We start from the raw sequence: 18,721 nt of genomic DNA, 5'->3' as shown, positions 1-18,721 counted from the left end.
TACATAACCACACTGACTATCATGATATGTCAATAATTCAGAGAGATGTTGCAGTATCTCTGTATAAAGCAAACAAATAAAGTCAAAATTGTCATTTGTATTTATGCTTTGTTCGTTGTTATTTGTCGTGGATCTGAAACTGCCATGCATTCATTGCACACAGGCAAAGAGAGCTGTCACAGTAACGGCTGCCACAGAGTTCATACGATCATTTTTGATATCTACACGTATTCTTTTATGAAGATTTTTTAAAAAGCTAGTATTGTGTAATGCATTTAATGAGTCTTATATAAAAAATTTGATAAAATTTTGTTCAATAGAGCATAGTGGGTAGACTTGTTGTGTAACCAGTTGTGGGATTGAATGCTCCCTAGCAGAGTGGCAACTTGGGACCACTTTGTAATTTGTTTTAATCAAAATCAGCATAGATTTGGTAAGACACAACCAGCTTATTTTAAAAACTATGCCAAAGTTTACCATATTTCTAATTAGAAAGTAAACAAAAACTAGGTTAGTGATGTGTCAAGAGCATGAATTGGTTATGAATATAAGGATAGTTCTTAGCAAAGACTCTTACCACTGAAAATGGAGAGATAAGTGTAACAGTAGCTCACAGGACACCATCTCAGGGAGAAAAGATTTTGCATTTGGATTCACTTATCTTAGGAAAAGATTCAATTAGCTTCAGCTAAAGAGAAATGAATTCCTTATGTAAGAGTTAAAGGATGATGTCATATTTTATTCATGGTACATCCTTGGGAGTTTTTTATCTTCTGTGAATGAGTGAATTATTTTTTACAATATTCGTTCTTTCTCTAATCATGTTATACTTATATATGTTTTTCATAGTTTGTTATTATTCTGCTAATGTTTTTGTAGCACCCAACAACGATCATGGTGGCAGAGTGCAAATGGTATGGAAACAACTAGTATCCAGCTGAATTTGGAGGCAGAATTTCACTTCACACATCTTATCATCACATTCAGAACCTTCAGACCTTCTGCTATGCTCATTGAGAGATCCTTTGACTTTGGAAAGACGTGGAAGGTACTTTCATAAAATTTTTTACTTAGAGCTTGACACTGATAGTTGTCTAATTATCCCAAAAATGTAAAATGCATTAATACAACTTTTTCTCTACTGTGTTTACACAATCAGACAGGTAAAAATCACTCTGCCAAATCCTTGTTAGTATATATAATACAGCATAAAGAATTAATTCATAAAAAAAAACAATCAGTTTTATTTTTGTGCTTTATGCATTTTAATATGTTTACTCACAACTTTTTATATTCTCAGTACTTAAAATGAGTCAGCCATTGAACAATCCCACCATCTTCCTTTAAGGAGAGATTCACCTAATGTTAAACACTGCTCACCACCATTTCTCAAGGAAGAAAGTTTACATCAAAAGCTCAAATCCAGATTTAGCAAACACATCCAAACTATTCATTACTGGTTCTATGCTTATCTCAACAACAGCCTTTGTCTTCATTTTACTCTTCTTTTTGCTTCATCATAACAAGATGTGAATAAGAGTTAAAGTATATTGTAGGACAGAGTGAATGAGTCATGGCAAATGGCATAAAGAAGAAAGGATAGAGTGGAAGTTTAGCAGAAGATGAAGTGAAGTGTGGAAAAGTATCAGGAGTGGGAGGGATTGCATTTGAGTTTCTCAAGAAATGGAAGTGGCAGTGCTGTTGGCTGGTTAGTCTGGATCTTCATCATGTATATGTCCTAAAGGTGAGTTGCCTGAGGATTAGTGGAATGCAAGATCCTGATTGATCAGTATGCCATTGTTCATTATGGTACAAAAAGTAGAGAAAAGGTGGGTGATCATATATTTAATCATAATGATGAGAATTATGTACATGTGTATATATGTATATGTCTGTGTGTGTATATATATGTATACGTTGAGATGTATAGATATGTATATGTGCTGTGTGTGGATGTGTTTGTATATAAATGTGTATGTGGGTTGGTTGAGCCATTCTTTCGTCTGTTTCCTTGCGCTACCTCGCTAACGCGGGAGACAGCGACAAAGTATAATAAATAAATATAAATAATGATGAGAATACCATTGCTGATGTTAAAACAACAGACAGTGACATAAGTTAAAAAATAGATCAGATAGATAGAGAACTGAGCCCTAGGACCAGAGGGGATTCCAACTATTTCACTTAAAAGAATAAAGATGGCAATGGCAAAGATGATGATAAAAGCAAGATATTTATTGATTGGCCAATTTATTGTAAGTTCACTTGGGAATCAAAGCCTCTTTTAAAGCAATAAGTGTAACCCAGTATCACATGTAATTAAAGTTTACAAAAGAGTGCTTAGAATTTCCATCAAAGGTCAGTAGAATTTGTTTTGGGGGGCCTGATGCATCCCTATCTCTATATGTAAAAAGGGGTTTGTTTTATCCAACTGTGATTAATGCACAGCTTTTTTTTTTGAAAGCAACCTGCTTATATGCATGACATAAAAACATAGATAATGGAAAATCCCACAGGAAGGATCAATAAGTGTTAGTGTTGTCCAAAATATTTCAAAATCTAAACACTGATTGGTCCTAAGGAATTTGGACTTGAGATATTCAGCCTGTAACAGAACCAAAGAATTCACAGTATGGAAGAACCAGTTATAAGATTTACAAAAAATCCATGGAATTTTTTTTATAAAGATACCAAATCTAAATATGTGAAAGCTCAGCAAGAATGATGAACTCTTCATTTTTTTGTCTTATGAAAGATGTGAGTACTAATATATTATGAAACAGGTAGGGTACATGAGTGCTTCTTGCTAGCTCCACAATAGTGTCATAGGTACTCATAGGTAGGAAGGTATTTTCACCAATTCAGTTAGACCTCTGCATATTTAATTACATTCTTGATATACTTCTCAGAAAACCTTTACGAAAAATGGGGCAAAATTTAGCTTATACATCACATATGAAGTCATTATTTGTTAGATACATTGATGGTAAAGAAGGAGATTGAGAAAAATATTCTCGTCAGTATTTTTTCAGCTCTGATAGTCAAAGTTCAAAGCTGAAAGGGAATTGGAGACAAAGAATTGTTCAAGAAATGGATAATGTATGTTTTCAGAAGATTGAATTATTTTGCTTTGCATAATGTGGATTTATTCCAATGTAATATAAGAGAGGAAAAAAATACCATAGGGAAAGAACTTTTTGTATTGATAGTTTGATATACCTTCAACTTTAGTTTATTCATAAGTGTAATTAATTACTGCCAGCCAGCATCTAGTACAAAAATGTCTTCAGTACTGTGTGCCATGAATCTGTTTTTAGCATCTTGACAAATAGGATTTACTGATGTACAGTATTAAATTCATGTGAATTAAAATTAATACATTACTTCACAGGTATACAGGTACTTTGCATATGACTGCAGTGATGCATTCCCAGGAATTCCCCAAGGCCCTCCATCGTCTATTAATGATGTAGTTTGTGAATCACGTTATTCAGCTGTTGAGCCATCTACAGAGGGTGAAGTAAGTGTTTGATATTTGTTTGTTTTTAAAAATTATCATAGGTGCATTATGAACTTGTTTGATGTCTGTCATTGTGTAATCCAAATAAGGCTTTTTTTTCTTTATGTAGCCAACATGGTAAAGAAAAAAATATGCCCATTTATGGCCGTGCTAACTGAAAGGAAAAATTAATAAGCACTGAGACAAAAAAAAAAATTACAGCAGGAATAAATATGAACTCCTCAGGTTTTTGTAGACATGACTTTGGGGATAAAGGTTGTACTCAGGTGAATGAATATGTGGTCATATTACTTTTGATGAATTTTCATTTATTTAGATAAAGGCTTATCCTCATGAGATTTTATGTGATCCTTATTTACATCACTAAAAACATACAGTATTTATGACCAAAATCGTACATTCATAGTTAAGATTAAGGAAATACGCTCATTTATATTCATTATTTTTTTAGGTAATCTTCAGAGTGCTGCCACCAAATATTGAGATAGACAACCCATACAGTGATGAAGTTCAGAACCTGCTCAAAATCACAAACTTGCGTGTCAATTTCACCAAACTTCATACCCTTGGAGATCAGCTTCTTGATAACAGAAGTGAAATTAAGGTACAATTGCACTTATCTATACCTAATATAGATATACTGGAAACTATGAGGTATTTGTAGAAATATTGTATGTAAGCCTAATCAGAATACACTGTTTTTCATACTTTAACTTATGAATTTCTTGTATTTTATGAAGCATTATTTTCTCTCAGGAAAAATACTACTATGCCGTCTATGATATGGTGGTGAGAGGGTCTTGTTCATGCTATGGTCATGCCTCCCGTTGTCTGCCACTGCCTGGTGTAGAAGACCGAGCAGATATGGTACATGGTCGCTGTGAATGTACCCACAACACTAAGGGCCTCAACTGTGAAAAATGTGAAGACTTTTTTAATGATCTTCCTTGGAGACCTGCTGTTAGAAAGGAATCTAATGCTTGTAAAAGTATGTATTTTTTTCTGTTATGTTTTCTTCCATTACTTTACATAATACTGATGTTAAGAAAAGTTTCCAAAATGCTAATCTCATATCACTGCTATGTGCATTACGATTCCTCAATCTATGTTTTATTGGACATTGTTCTTCCTAAATTCTTACTGATGAAAACTCTCATCACAAGGAGAAAACTACTGGCTGCTACTCATGTTCCATCATATGAAAATTCCTCCATCATCTGAAAGTGTTACACTACGTTTTCTGTAACCACTAATTCAAGCTTCAACATTGGTAGCCCACATGTTCAAATTTAACCTGACCTTTGTTTACTTATATAGTAAGCTACCAACAGCAGAGCCTACAAGGTGCTTTGGACTCTCATCCCAGCATAGTCTGATGTACTGTTCACATAGCTGTATGTTACACTGAAGTAGCAATGGGGGTTAGTATTAGGATTAATGATTTCATAGAAGGGAGTGAGTGAGCTTACACAATTTGTATAAAAATGGAATTTAAAGGTATATCCTTGTAAAGGTAACATAATAGTTATTGAAAGGAAGGAAAATAAAGCAGCAGATCCTGAAATGCTGTGTGTACAGAATAAATGAAAATAGAGAGCTGAAGGACAAGGTTATGATGGCACTTTGAACTGTTGAGAGATTAGCACTCTGGATGGAGAACACAAGGTAGAGCTGCCTTAAGGAAGGCGATGACCTTTAGGGTGAATTTTGAGAAAGGAAATTATAACCATGAATGTAATAAAAGGATTAAAGGACAACATAGTCCTGCCAACCATAACCTACAAATGTGACATTTGGATATGATATAGAGGAAACATTTCCAGGATTCAAGCTACTAAAATGTGCTATTTAAGGGAAGTTTGTGATATCAGCAAATAATTTGGAGTAATTAATGTTGAAATTTATAGGTGTGAGATTTTAGAGAGGGAAAGACATCGGAGTATGGTGTTTGATCATGAGGAAAGGATGTATGATGATAGAGAAAATATAAGGGAGTGAGATAGGAAATAGGAAGATAGCTAACATCTTAAAAAGAGAAAGTGACAGAGTATATTATGGGAAAGGACCCTGGAAAGTGAGACAGGGATGGAACATGTTAGGGGGGTGTGTTTGGATAAGGCCAAACATTTTCCAAGGGAAAAACTGAAAGGAAAGAATTAAGGAGGGCTCCTGACCTGACTGTTAAAGGTAGAAGGGTTATGGGAAGAGTGAAAAAAGAAAGAAGGAAAAGAAATCCACATCTTTCCTTTTCAAGGAAGGGAAGTATAATGATCAGTCCTTATTTATTTTGTAGTGTGATCACACCTCATTGTTTCTCTGCTTTGAGCTGTTCACCTTTCCTACATAATATTCATAGAATTTTTTCATTTGATGACCCCCTTTCTTTATGGTTCTTTATCCAAAACTTATCCTGGCACACTGGTTTCATACTTTATACTTTTTCCATGGATAATGGTTTGCAATCACACTTTTCCTTGACAAATGGATTCCTTTTCAGGACCATTCCCTTGTTTACTAGTTTCTTTTTTAAGACCAATTTCTTGCCAAGTCCTTGCTGGATTGTTTCTTTGCCTACAGTTTCTCACTTCACACCATTCTCTTATATTTCATTTTTTCACATTTGGCTTTTCTCCTGCCTGGCACATCAGATATTTTCCTTTCATTCTCGTGCCTAGTGGTTCCTTGATTTAGATCAGTTATTCTTTTTGTTAGTATACCGTGATCCACTTAGGGTGGATATAGTCTGGTTGCCTTCTTCTCAGTCATTTTTTCAGTCCTTGCTTCAACAGTATATATATTGAAGGCATAACTGAACAACAATGTTGTATGGTTGCGAGGCGTGGGCTATGGATAGAGTTGTGCGCAGGAGGATGGATGTGCTGGAAATGAGATGTTTGAGGACAATGTGTGGTGTGAGGTGGTTTGATCGAGTAAGTAACGTAAGGGTAAGAGAGATGTGTGGAAATAAAAAGAGCGTGGTTGAGAGAGCAGAAGAGGGTGTTTTGAAATGGTTTGGTCACATGGAGAGAATGAGTGAGGAAAGATTGACCAAGAGGATATATGTGTCGGAGGTGGAGGGAACGAGGAGAAGAGGGAGACCAAATTGGAGGTGGAAAGATGGAGTGAAAAAGATTTTGTGTGATCGGGGCCTGAACATGCAGGAGGGTGTAAGGAGGGCAAGGAATAGAGTGAATTGGAGCGATGTGGTATACAGGGGTTGACGTGCTGTCAGTGGAGTGAATCAAGGCATGTGAAGCGTCTGGGGTAAACCATGGAAAGCTGTGTAGGTATGTATATTTGCGTGTGTGGACGTGTGTATGTACATGTGTATGGGGGGGGGGTTGGGCCATTTCTTTCGTCTGTTTCCTTGCGCTACCTCGCAAACGCGGGAGACAGCGACAAAGTATAAAAAAAAAAAAAAAAAAAAAAAAAACTGAATCTTGTAAAGTAAAAGCCCAGGCAGCTTCTCTAACCATGTCTTAGACAAATCATACTATATCTGAATCAACCTGAATGAAACCTGGATGCTTTTACTTCATTGTGAATGTTTTAGAGCACAACACTTCCAACTGTCTAGGTTTATCAATGATAAGCTTCCTAGCTGTCCCTCTATTGAGGTCCATTTTTGACTTGGCTTAGGAAGTGATTTTCTCCCTTCAGTCTTTTATTTGTCATGTCCCAGGACATGATTCAGTCTGATTAAAGGTGTCATTGTTGGTGCACCTTAAGCAATTAACTTCATGGAGGGACAGTGGCATCTTTTAGTAGCATTGCCCTCACTCCAGCTGGGGAGTTAAAAGATTTCACCTCAAATGATGAGGTAGACCAGATGGGTCCATTAACATTGAAATGTTCAGCTCTTGACTTTGATGAAATTTGAAATAAGTGAGGCAAGTTGCCGAACATTTTCACTATGATGTCACTGAGATTTCGAAATCTAAGAACTATTCTGAAAAGGGAAAGTCTCATCTGTATTTTTTTTTTAATTTCAAGGACCAACTAAACTGTAGCCTCTAGACTATTTAAAAGAACCCTCCTAGTTACATAAAAAAAGGAGAAAGGTTCCCAGTAACAAAGTCACATTTTTTCCTAAGCAGTGGAGTGGGTATCTGATCCATCTCAGATGAGCTCAAATTATTGAAGCCATTTCCACATTAATGTTTTCTTGGAATATTCTTTCCTCCATGCTGTGCAATCGACCCACTATGTTGTTCTCAAACTGTAGGTTCCCTCTTATAAGTAACCGAGGTTGATATATATTAAGATTTGTATTCCCAAGAAAAACTCTTTATTACTAAAAAGACAAGGTTTTATTCCATAAAGCATTTTTCATAAACTAGATGGCTGGGTTTAAGAAAAAAAATTCAACCCTGATTGTTCCTATCAAAGAGATGGTGGTGACCAATGATTCATGTCAGGTGATCGTGATGTAGAAGGTATGTTTACCCACAGACTATTTTTCGGATATAAGTTTATTTTCCCAATGGAAACAAGGCTCTCTCTCTCTCTCTCATCTCCCTTGATCAATGACATTTTCTCTCAGTAAAAATTTCCTTTTAATGACTCACAACATTTTCCGTAATCTTTTACAAAATGGTCAAATGTATCTGTTGGTGTTATTATGAATGCTTACATGACTAAGAAATAACAAAGCAGTGCTGGTAGAGAAGTGGTATATATATCATATAATGATGCCACTGTTCAGCATTGTTTTTGTTTTACTATATGAAAAAGTCTTTTTAATACTTTTATCAAACTTTTATAATAACTTTTAAAAAGAAGAGAATTTTAATTTAGTAATCATAAACAAATCATAATTTTCCTTCATACAGAATGCAACTGCAACAATCATGCATCCATGTGTCACTTTGATCCACAAGTCTATGAGAATACTGGGCGAGTCTCTGGTGGGGTATGTGATGATTGTTCTCATAATACTCAGGGTCGCAACTGTGAAGAATGTATTCCTTACTACTATCAGGATCCTGGTAAAGAAATACATGACGCTGAAATCTGCCAACGTAAGATCATTTTTTTTTATACAGAATTCTTCTTTGTGTAAATACATCAATGATATCTTATGTAATGGACAAGTTTAACAAATATTTTGATCCATATGATAGCATGATGAAAATGTGGGAATAGCTATTTCCATAGCTGACTGTGAATATGATACAGCACTAAGATAATTTTGTGATATTGATTAATGAACTTTACTTGCAGCCTGCAACTGTGATAATCGTGGTTCAGTAAATGATGCCATTTGCGATTCTCGCACTGATGTTATCAGTGGTCTTCTTGCTGGGAGGTGTCATTGCAAAAGATATGTTGATGGCCTCAAATGTGATCGCTGCAAGGCTGGTTACTGGAACTTCACAGCTGAGAATCCAGAAGGATGTCAGAGTAAGTAAATAACATTTTCATGTTCATCAGTATCCAATATTTTACTAAAGGCCTTAAAAGATATTGAATATCTCAGGAAAGGTAATCCTCTATTTTAAATTTGTATCTCGTAATACTTATAAGGAACATCTCAAATAGAAATACCATACGATTTGAAGCATATCACAGTTAGAGTTATGATATGAAGCATAGCAAATGTTCCATATTTCTAAGTAAAGAAGGTGCTGCTTGAAGTTTGGCACGAATGGTAAAACTCTCAGCTAAAATCCATTTCATAAGCAAACAAAAGACAACTTACAAAAGTGGCTTATAAAACAGTGAAAACTAAGAATAGTTTCTGACATATCAGCATATTTGTGACCTGCCAAACAGATCAGTTGATTTTAATAACATCTTTGATACACTTGTACTTAAGTCTTTTTTTGACCATAGCAACAGTATGCTAAAATCAGTCTTCAGATGTTTAAAGTGCTTTATTTTGCTTAATCTTCCATTATACCACAATACTTTCCTATATAAAAGTGTAAAGGGACCTCTTGATTTATGTGTGCTTGATTTATGCCATTTTCAGAATAATGCGCAAGGTCCATTTACACCTTTTTCTGATTTACGTGAGCTTATTCTGGTATAATGCAATCATTGTTGGGCAGGCAGTGAGTTGGTGAGGCATTACCAGTGCATCATGAGAAGCATGCATATGAATAGCATGAATCCAGTATAAAATCACAGAGTGCTACAGTATTTTTTCATGCATTATTCTGTATATATATTCCATGTTTTGCCTCTTGCGTCATGCCACCAAGCATCATTTAAATTCTCCTGGTACGTGTGATGTCAAGAAGCGTACAACCATCACCACTGATGTTAAGATGGATGTGCTCAAGTGTTATCAGAGAGGAGAACAAACAGCTGTTATCAAGTGCAACTTTGGACTTAGTGAATCTACTTTATGGAGATCATGGAAAGTACCAGGGTGGCTTAGTGAATCTACTTTATGGAGATCATGGAAAGTACCAGGGGTGGAACATTAATCAGTGCATCTAAGACCTTGTATTCCCTTAGTTCAGCCACTATATTTCTATATTTCCTTTACTTTTACATGTATATATTTCATAAGGAGTGATGAGTCATTGTTGAATTTGTATCAAAAGCTCAACACCCCTTATATATATCCTCAATTATGTGTACTTCTTTCATTTTGTGTTGAGAAATATAAAATTTAAAGGCTTTGTTTTATCAGTGTTGAGAATCACAAATAGAAAATAGCTTGCTGTTTCAGGGTTAAAGGGCTACATTAACTTACCCTGATCCCTCTCACAGGCTAAGTTTATAATTGTTCACTATATTTTTTGTTGTGCAATAAAATATTATTATGACAAAGCAATGGAAAATACATCCAAACATACCCAACTGTCAAGGGCTGTAATTAGTTGGCCATGAACGCTCTTACAGGCTTTTATGAATTTCTTTTTTGTAATGAAAGACTGTGATGGAAAAAAACAATATAAAAGAGACAAAAAGTCCAAATAAACATGATAATTCTTGAGAGGGCATTAAGTGCAAAGAATTATGGTAATCAACAAGATTTTTGGGAGTTCATGGAGACTATTTTTGTCATGGCCACCCCAACTTGATGGGGTTTCTGAAGGGAATGGGCATCAGAGATATAGATTGGTAAGGGTTCTGCAATGTGGATGCCAAGTTCTCATTTTCTCTGCAGTAGTTGATCATACTGTAGAGTTTTTGTATGAGAAAATTCCATATCTTTCTAATGTCTTGCTATGGTTCGATAGCTATAACTATTTTACAAATATGTGTTTCTTACCTTTTAAGGGTTAGTTATATGTTTACTTGGAATAGCTAGTGCAATCTATGCACTTCTATAAATATTCCTTTTACTTTTGCATTTATCTACATCTTTTATCATTATGTAAGAAAATTTTGCTACGAAAAGAATAATGTCATGTTCTTTTTTTTTTTTTTTATAGAAATTTCATTACATTTTACTGTATTTGTCAAGTAAAGATTTTAACATTTCAGGAATCACAGAAGATTATTACTCACAGCCAAAATCAGAATGGCCTCAGAAATGTAAGAGTATTTTCCGGTGGAAATTCACTTAGATGCATTACTAGACTTGTGTGCAGTGACAAAAACTGCTTTTCTGATCTTTATTAATTTTGCTAGGTATTTTGTAATTGGTGTGTTTTGTTATGATTTACCCTGTTTGCTGTAATACAAAAGATTTCAGCTTAGTGCTTTCCACTAACATTTCAGAACTTACTATTAGTATCCATAAAAATAAACAAAAAAAATACCTAGTATTCATATAAATAAACAAAAAAAAATAACTATCACATAAAAGGGTTGCAGTAGAGCCATATTTTCTGAGCCTGATGGTAAGTTGAGGATTCATATACTCAGGTATCTTATCCAGGTTTCATTTTAGACTGAGAAATTAAACGAAAATTCTAATGAAAAGTACTCAAGTGGCCATACCTCAAATTTACAGTCCCACCATTAGATCATGGCACTTTACTTTAGAACCTGACTAACATATATACTGCAAAACTCTTACCAAAGCTGCTGTAGATATTGATATGAAAAGCTTATTATTTAGAGCTTTTTACCTCCTCTCATATTTGTTTGCTGTTTCCCTCATAACAAGGCAGCAGCAGGAGCAGATGAAGAACAGTCTCATTTGTTCACATCCACTCTTTACCTTCAAACATACAATGTCCACAGAAAACTTATTCTATATCCCCATTCATTCTTAAAGACAATCTCATATATACATTTAAAGAACTTTGTCATCTCTCCTTTGGCCTACACTACCATCTACAGACATTTGAGGATGGAACTACCAAGTATTTTAGGTCCATGTATTGAGTCCATAGGCTCTTGATCAGAAAGAAGCAAGGCACTGATGACTTGTTGCAGGAAGCAGCCGCCTGCTCACGTATTCTGAGCACCCAGTGTGCCTAGAAATCTCATGTATACCCACATTTTTTGCTTCCAAGCAAGAATTTGGGCTTCCTCTTCCTTAGAAAGGTAAAAGGCATCCATCTTAAAGCCCAGGTGAAAGAAATACAGTACCTAGAACTGAAATCCCCAAAATGAAGTGGCAGCCAGGAAGAGTAAAGAAAGAACATCCTTCCCTTAAGACAGCCTGAGGCAGGTTGCTGGTGCTCACATCGTTAGAAACATTAGTCTCAGTGGCCAAAAGTACAATGACTTCTCTCTGAGGGCATTATATGCTTGAACCTTCAATAAACATTAGTTGCATATAGCCTTTGAAAATACATGGGGGGGGGAACAATGTTTTTGCAGGCATTGTACCCATTTATACCCTACCACATACTGACTCAAAACAAGTGATGAAGAGTTTAACGGAGGTAACCCTTCCTAGTTTAGAAAAACTTATCAAATCTTGGACTGGCCAATCCTAACCAGATTTATCTTTTCCTATGGGACATGTTCTGGGAAAAATTCTACTCAGAATTGCTGGTTTTCTGAGTTTTAGTAACAGTGCTAAACCTAAAGTAGGACAAACAAGCATGGTGCCAGATACATCTTCAGCTATGCCATGTTCCATGTCTGGTTCATCTAGACAACCTCAGGAACAGATGAACAATGGCCTTATTAGCACACAATCACTCTCTGAAATATGCACCAGAGTCAGAACTTACCATCCAAGGACTGTTCCATGGTTTAACTTGACTATATGTGCCCTGGGTCAGCCTACTGACAGCATGGTATCATGCACAAACCACAGTGATCTAATCAATTCTGTTCCATGTTAAGCACACATATCATTATTATTATTATTTTTTCCTTTAAGGAAATACTGTGTATGTCCTGATACTGAAAGGAACATCTTATGTTTGAAACAATGAAAGTTTCATTATTAAGCTAGGATGACAAAAGGCAGCATATATGAGGATTAGTAATTTATTTATATTTTGTAAATTTGTATTAGCAAAGAACTCAGAATCAGTGCACTGAACTGTTTATGTTGAATACCATGTTCACTATTCCCAAACACATTAGATATTCACATACCTGTCTCATAAAAGCTCTGAATAAACCAACCTTTTTTTTCAGTGGAGAATACCTCTTTCCATATGGTATAAGGAAACAGATTTGTTAGATTTATGGACGACAAATTATATTTTATGAGCTGTCAAGTTTAGAATCTACACAGTTGTTATAGTCCCATTCTTTGGCATAGTGAATGGAGTTTGTTGCATTGTTTAGGTTTTATTTGGTAGTGTTATATATTTATATTAGTTACTTAACCAAAAGATTGAATGTCACTCTTGTGAAGGTTTTTGTGTGGTGACTTTGCTGTCTTTTTGCTAATTTCTAATCACATATTTTTTTTCTTTGCTGATAGCATACATAACAATGTTTTTGCTAACTCTTTATAAATTTTTTCAGTATGTTGATAATATCATAACTTCATACAGTGGTAAATTACATAAACAATAACCTTTCATGGAACATTCTGTACAGGCTTCCCTTATGATGGTGTGCATTCACTTATATATCAAAAGATAATTATTCATTCTCTAGATAATTCATTCTCTATGATTAAGCATGTTTACGGGTGTCAATGTTATTCAGAAAACATTTTTTTTAACACTGAGATCAAATGTTAATAAATTTTTTTAATATTTCCCACTCCAGCTTGCTCATGTGATCTCCTTGGAACTATTAATAATGCTGGATGTAATGTTTTGACGGGTGAATGTTCTTGTAAGCGCTTTGTGACTGGGCGGGATTGTAATCAGTGCTTACCCCAACATTATGGCCTCTCGGAGCACCCTGATGGTTGTCAGCCATGTGATTGTGATCGTGGAGGTGCCTTGGACAACAATTGTGATGTTATAAGTGGTCAGTGCAAGTAAGTAATGTGTTTTCTTGTTACATAAAAAACATATTTTTATGTAATCAGTCATCGGGCAGTATTTTTTCGAAAAATATATACTGATGAAAATTTCTTTTCATATTTGAATATAATTCATATTCAAAATGGAAAGTAACTCTTGTAATCAAGTTACTGTAATGCACACCCAGAAAATTATTCAAATGCCTTTGTGTTGACCTGTTCCAATGCTGAGTAAGGGTTGGAGGGAAGTGTGATTGATATATCTGACAGTTCCTGGTATAAGGTGAGGACAGAGAGATTGTTTCAATGTTTCTGTTCAACATGGTTTCACAGTTTATTCTTAATCACACAGACACAGTGTTCATCTTGTACACACTAAAAACAAGTGATAAGGGTTAGTGGCTGGTGGGTGTGGTGAGAATTTTGAAGGTTTTACATTTCTATTCACTCTTACTTCATACACAGGCACAGCACTGGCAGTGAATATCATGAATACATTTGGAAATGATACAACAAATGTACATATAAATACAAAATTAGGGATGGAGCAATATGAGAGTAAAACTCTTTCCCCTTAACACAAATAGTAATAACTGAAAACAGAGGTGCTATTGCTGTAAATATCCTAATTCATTCATGTGTTACTAAGGTCCTCCATCACCCTTAGATTACATAAAGAGAAATTAGAAGCAATTTTCTTGTTATTTCTTCCAGGTAACAAAGGTTAAACTGGGATGGTAGGGTTGGATTTGTGTGTTGTCATCCCTGCTGCTCTTTACATAACCCTATTAAAATCACTCTCCAGGTAAATTTTCTCTTCTTCTTCCTCACCAAGTGTTATATTTAATCAGTGTTCCTTCTCATCACTTATGTCGTGTAACATTCTACTTATTTTCCTTGGCATCACTTTGTACTCACAACCAGCATGTCAACATCTATATCTGTATAATGGTGGATGAAAGGGTATTGAATAGAGCAAAACTTTTTTCCATGCCCTCCTGGCAATGAAAGAGACCTCTGTAGACCACTAAATGGTATGATACATTTGCTGGATATTTAAATTTATTATTTTATTCATTTACTCAAGGACCTCCTTTAGAAACAGTCATGGGTTACCTCACAACCCTGTTTCCAGAGACTTGCAGTTCCAAGGCAGTTCTGCACTCAGTAGCAGGGACAGGATGTACTAATTTGAAGTGGAAAGTTCTTTGATGAGACTGTACTCTGCTTCGTCAATTGACAATGATACAGCCTCGTTAAAGGTGACTTTTCACATGCAGGATGTTTTCAAGCTGGCAGAGCTTAGCAACATAATAACAGGAAAATTGAATCATTGTGTAACTATAGAAGCCATCCTTAATGTGATTGTCTGATGATAATGGGAGCCATTTAAGGGTGAAACACACACTTCCCTCTCCCTTTCCATGAACAATTCTCCCCTCTGATTGGTAAATGAACTCTCCTTTCATCTGAATATTGAGTACAACATGCTTCCTCTTCTTACTAGAAGAATCATCCCTCTTTGATGTCCAATTGCCATTGTCAGCGGCTAGTATGGCCTCATTTGGCACTCAGAATCTTCTACTAATGCCCTGCAGTGGCCAGAAGTTAGAGAGTAAACAAACATATCTTGCTTAATTTGGGTTGAATTCATTTCAGCCCAAAAATATGGATGACTGAATATCCTCATGAATTAAGAAGTTTGCCTTGGTGTCTGTTAACCAGACTTTTCAGTTAAACAGATTTTGGAATAATGGAGCAATCTTTTATTTGCTTTTTTTTTTATATCAGGAAATGCTGCTTAAAAGATAACATGTTGATTATGTTATTTCAAGGTGTCGCCCACATGTGTCTGGTCGTCAGTGTAACAACCCTGAAGAAGGCTACTATGTGGCAACACTAAACTACCTCACTTATGAAGCTGAACTTGCCAGAGGATCAGAGGTTTGTGTTGAATTTATGTTCAGTTGCAACATCAATATATTATAGTTAGTTCCCCCTTTTTAAGCAAGGTATATTCAGGAATAGCTTTCAAAAATGTTTGGTGACTTTTTTCTGCTGTTCCTTTTCTTAGAAAATAATGATATTTTCCTTTCATCTCAAAGCTACAGAATTATTTACCTTTCATATCTTTCTTAACAACTACAACTTCCTCTTTTTTTAACATAGGTTTTCCACTTGCACCAAAACTTGTGAAATATTTAACTTCTTCACACTTTACTTCTCCTCTTTAACCCTTTCCAAATTTCAGTTAAGGCCCAACCTTGATATAGACTTTTGTCTGACTGAAGCCTCTACATTTAAAAAAAAAAAAAAAAAAAGAAAGACAAATAGAAAGAATATCCAGCCTTCAGTTTTCACTTTTCTTAATTATCCTCTGTTACAACATAAAGTATTAATTAGTTCCATTTTTGCTTAATTGGCATATAGACTTTTATGTGCCATTTGGCTTGGCAAGCTAAATGCATGTTTTATATAATCACACAATGTATATCTTTTAGATCTTGTTTATCAGTATTTCATTAGCCTGTGATTCCAGCCCTATTTTTTTTTGGAAGGTAATGTATCAGTGATTATGATTGAAATTTTCTTTGGAATATGTATTTTTGTATATATGTAATAGCAAAAGGTTACTGTGAAATAAGAAGCAAACTACCAGGTAAAATAGGAAAGTTGTAGAACTTTGATGTTCATTACTTAACATCTGTTACAGCTTTATTGTGAGGAGGCGAGTTTGTATGGCATCAGACAGTCCCATGGTGATGTATGTATTTAGAAATTTACCTGGAGATTGTTTTGGTGTTGGTGCTTCCCCTCATAACAAACACTGCCTTGGTTGAGGAAGAGAGATTTTTGATGCTTGGCTACATTTCCAATCTTTGGGACGGTGCTTCAGGAGTAGGCAGATATTTAACATGTAAAGATGGATCCTAAAGTAGCAGGTTAATATATGTGTGCATTTTTTTTAATCTGTCAGTGCCACCATATTTAAGATGACAGATCTAAGGGAAATAAATATATCATAATCTCATCAGGATGATATGCATTGTTATGGCATTTCATGCATTTAAAAAAGAAAACGACCCTATCCTTCGACAGCACACACCAGTATGATGTATGCTTAAATTCATTGGCTAAGCTTTCTCGTGAATTTTGATCCTCCTTTTCCTAATATATGCTGAATCCAGCAGTCACCAGTTTAATGTATGAGGATTGTTACCAGCTTTACTTCTGGAAAAGTTAGGTCATATCTAGGTTGCAAAAACTGTAAATATCATGGAAAAACTTGTTGAATATTAGTTTTCTTTTTATTATGGAAGAATCTTACTGAATACTACTGTTATCCATTTCAAAGTTATACTTTGATACCTTGATGCAATTTGTGTCCACAGGATAATCCTTGTTGAAAAGATTTATAAAAACTGCAACTACCTGCATTGTAAGCATTCATTTAAAGAGTTTCATAACATTCCTCCTGATGGTGAGGAGTCTTTTCAGAACACATTATTCAAGACAACAATCTGTCAGCTTAACAGGACAGTCTTTGTAACAATTCCTTTGTAAAGATTTCTTTATCATTTCAAATATATGTTTATAAGTTTTCTATACCGCAAAATATTTAATTCCTTGTTTAAAGTTATCATCTTTAGTGTGATATCATCCACAGACATTCAGGTCTGAGGAAATATTATCTGACTGCAGTATCTTACTATCTCTAAAATACTATATTTGAAGTGCATGTTATATGTATTCACTAGATCTAATAAAATTTCGTCTCTCTCTCTCTCTCTCTCTCTCTCTCTCTCTCTCTAACTACAATACTGCAAAAAGTTTAATGCAGAAGTAAATTTTTCAAGAAATTCTGAGATATTTAAGGTAAAATGCATAATACAGACCACAGTTTGAACAAGTAAAGCGATCATGATCATGCACCAGCATATCATCCAGAAGGGATTAAAGAAACAGGGATTTTCATCCAATGCCACCTAACCTGGAGGAACAAGATATTCAGATCACACAACTAGACAGTAGTAATGTGTTTGCTACACTACCCTCACCAGCTAATCTGGGGCACAGAGGTTAATCACAAATTACCTATTATCATGTGCTGACAAACAGTTGTCATTATAACAGTGTTAATGTTGTCTTTTTGCTCGTTGATATAACCATAGATAAAAGTAGAGTTAGATGTGGATGATTGCATGGGTGACTAAAAATTTGTTTTGAAAAAGGATGTCTTTTAGTGCTGCTGTGGTGGAGTTATATATCTACAGCTGCTGTTATTGTTATTGGTTTTCGTATACTTTTTATTTTTATTTTGGTTTGTTGAAATCTTTTCTCCAACTACTGTTTAATACCCGTTAATAAACTAACTGAAATATCTTAGAGAAGAAAATTCTTATGTCTGGGTAATACCAATGCTGCATCCTTGTATTGCTTTATGAAACTGAAAAATTTCATTGCAGTTGTGTATATTGTCATGCTTAATGTTTAAATACATTGAAGAAATTTATTTCTTATATAACCTGTTAAAGCAAAGAATAAAATGGTTTTTTGTCTTTAACTGTGTTCAGCAAATTTTTGAAATAACAGCCTAAAGTGGATTTGAAGAGTCAAGGTAGGATATCATCTAATTTGTTATTCCGACTCCTTCAGAACTGTCAAGTTGTAATGAGGGAACCATATCGTGATGGACGGGAAACCACCTGGACAGGCCTGGGCTTCATGCGAGTCTTTGAAGGCTCCTACCTTGAGTTCGAGATTGAGAACATTGAAACGAATATGGAGTATGACCTTGTTATTCGCTATGAACCTCAGGTGATTTGCCTTATCATTTTCTCATATTCACTTTTTAAGCTAACTTGTAGATTAGATGGCCTCAGCCCTCTGTAGAAGTACTCAGTTGA

At 35.1% G+C, this 18,721-nt stretch overlaps 1 protein-coding gene across 7 annotated transcripts in view; it reads left to right on the top strand.

Annotated features, from left to right (window-relative positions):
• Positions 1–18,721, top strand: part of LanB1 (laminin subunit beta-1) — a 96,163-nt gene that overhangs the window by 43,966 nt on the left and 33,476 nt on the right. For 3 of the 7 annotated variants that reach the window (XM_071671585.1, XM_071671579.1, XM_071671584.1), the window contains 11 exons: positions 880–1,048; positions 3,392–3,520; positions 3,972–4,124; positions 4,277–4,508; positions 8,353–8,541; positions 8,744–8,923; positions 10,964–11,014; positions 13,613–13,829; positions 15,650–15,758; positions 16,528–16,578; positions 18,471–18,632. In XM_071671585.1, the coding sequence (XP_071527686.1) occupies positions 880–1,048; positions 3,392–3,520; positions 3,972–4,124; positions 4,277–4,508; positions 8,353–8,541; positions 8,744–8,923; positions 10,964–11,014; positions 13,613–13,829; positions 15,650–15,758; positions 16,528–16,578; positions 18,471–18,632 (1,642 nt within the window). The remainder of the gene's footprint in view (positions 1–879; positions 1,049–3,391; positions 3,521–3,971; positions 4,125–4,276; positions 4,509–8,352; positions 8,542–8,743; positions 8,924–10,963; positions 11,015–13,612; positions 13,830–15,649; positions 15,759–16,527; positions 16,579–18,470; positions 18,633–18,721) is intronic. The other 4 variants (XM_071671586.1, XM_071671583.1, XM_071671580.1 and 1 more) reach the window with 3 other exon arrangements.

This window comes from Panulirus ornatus, chromosome 16 (assembly GCF_036320965.1).
Source record: "Panulirus ornatus isolate Po-2019 chromosome 16, ASM3632096v1, whole genome shotgun sequence".
Lineage (NCBI taxonomy): Eukaryota > Metazoa > Arthropoda > Malacostraca > Decapoda > Palinuridae > Panulirus > Panulirus ornatus.
This window is presented reverse-complemented; position numbering and strand designations above follow the sequence as displayed.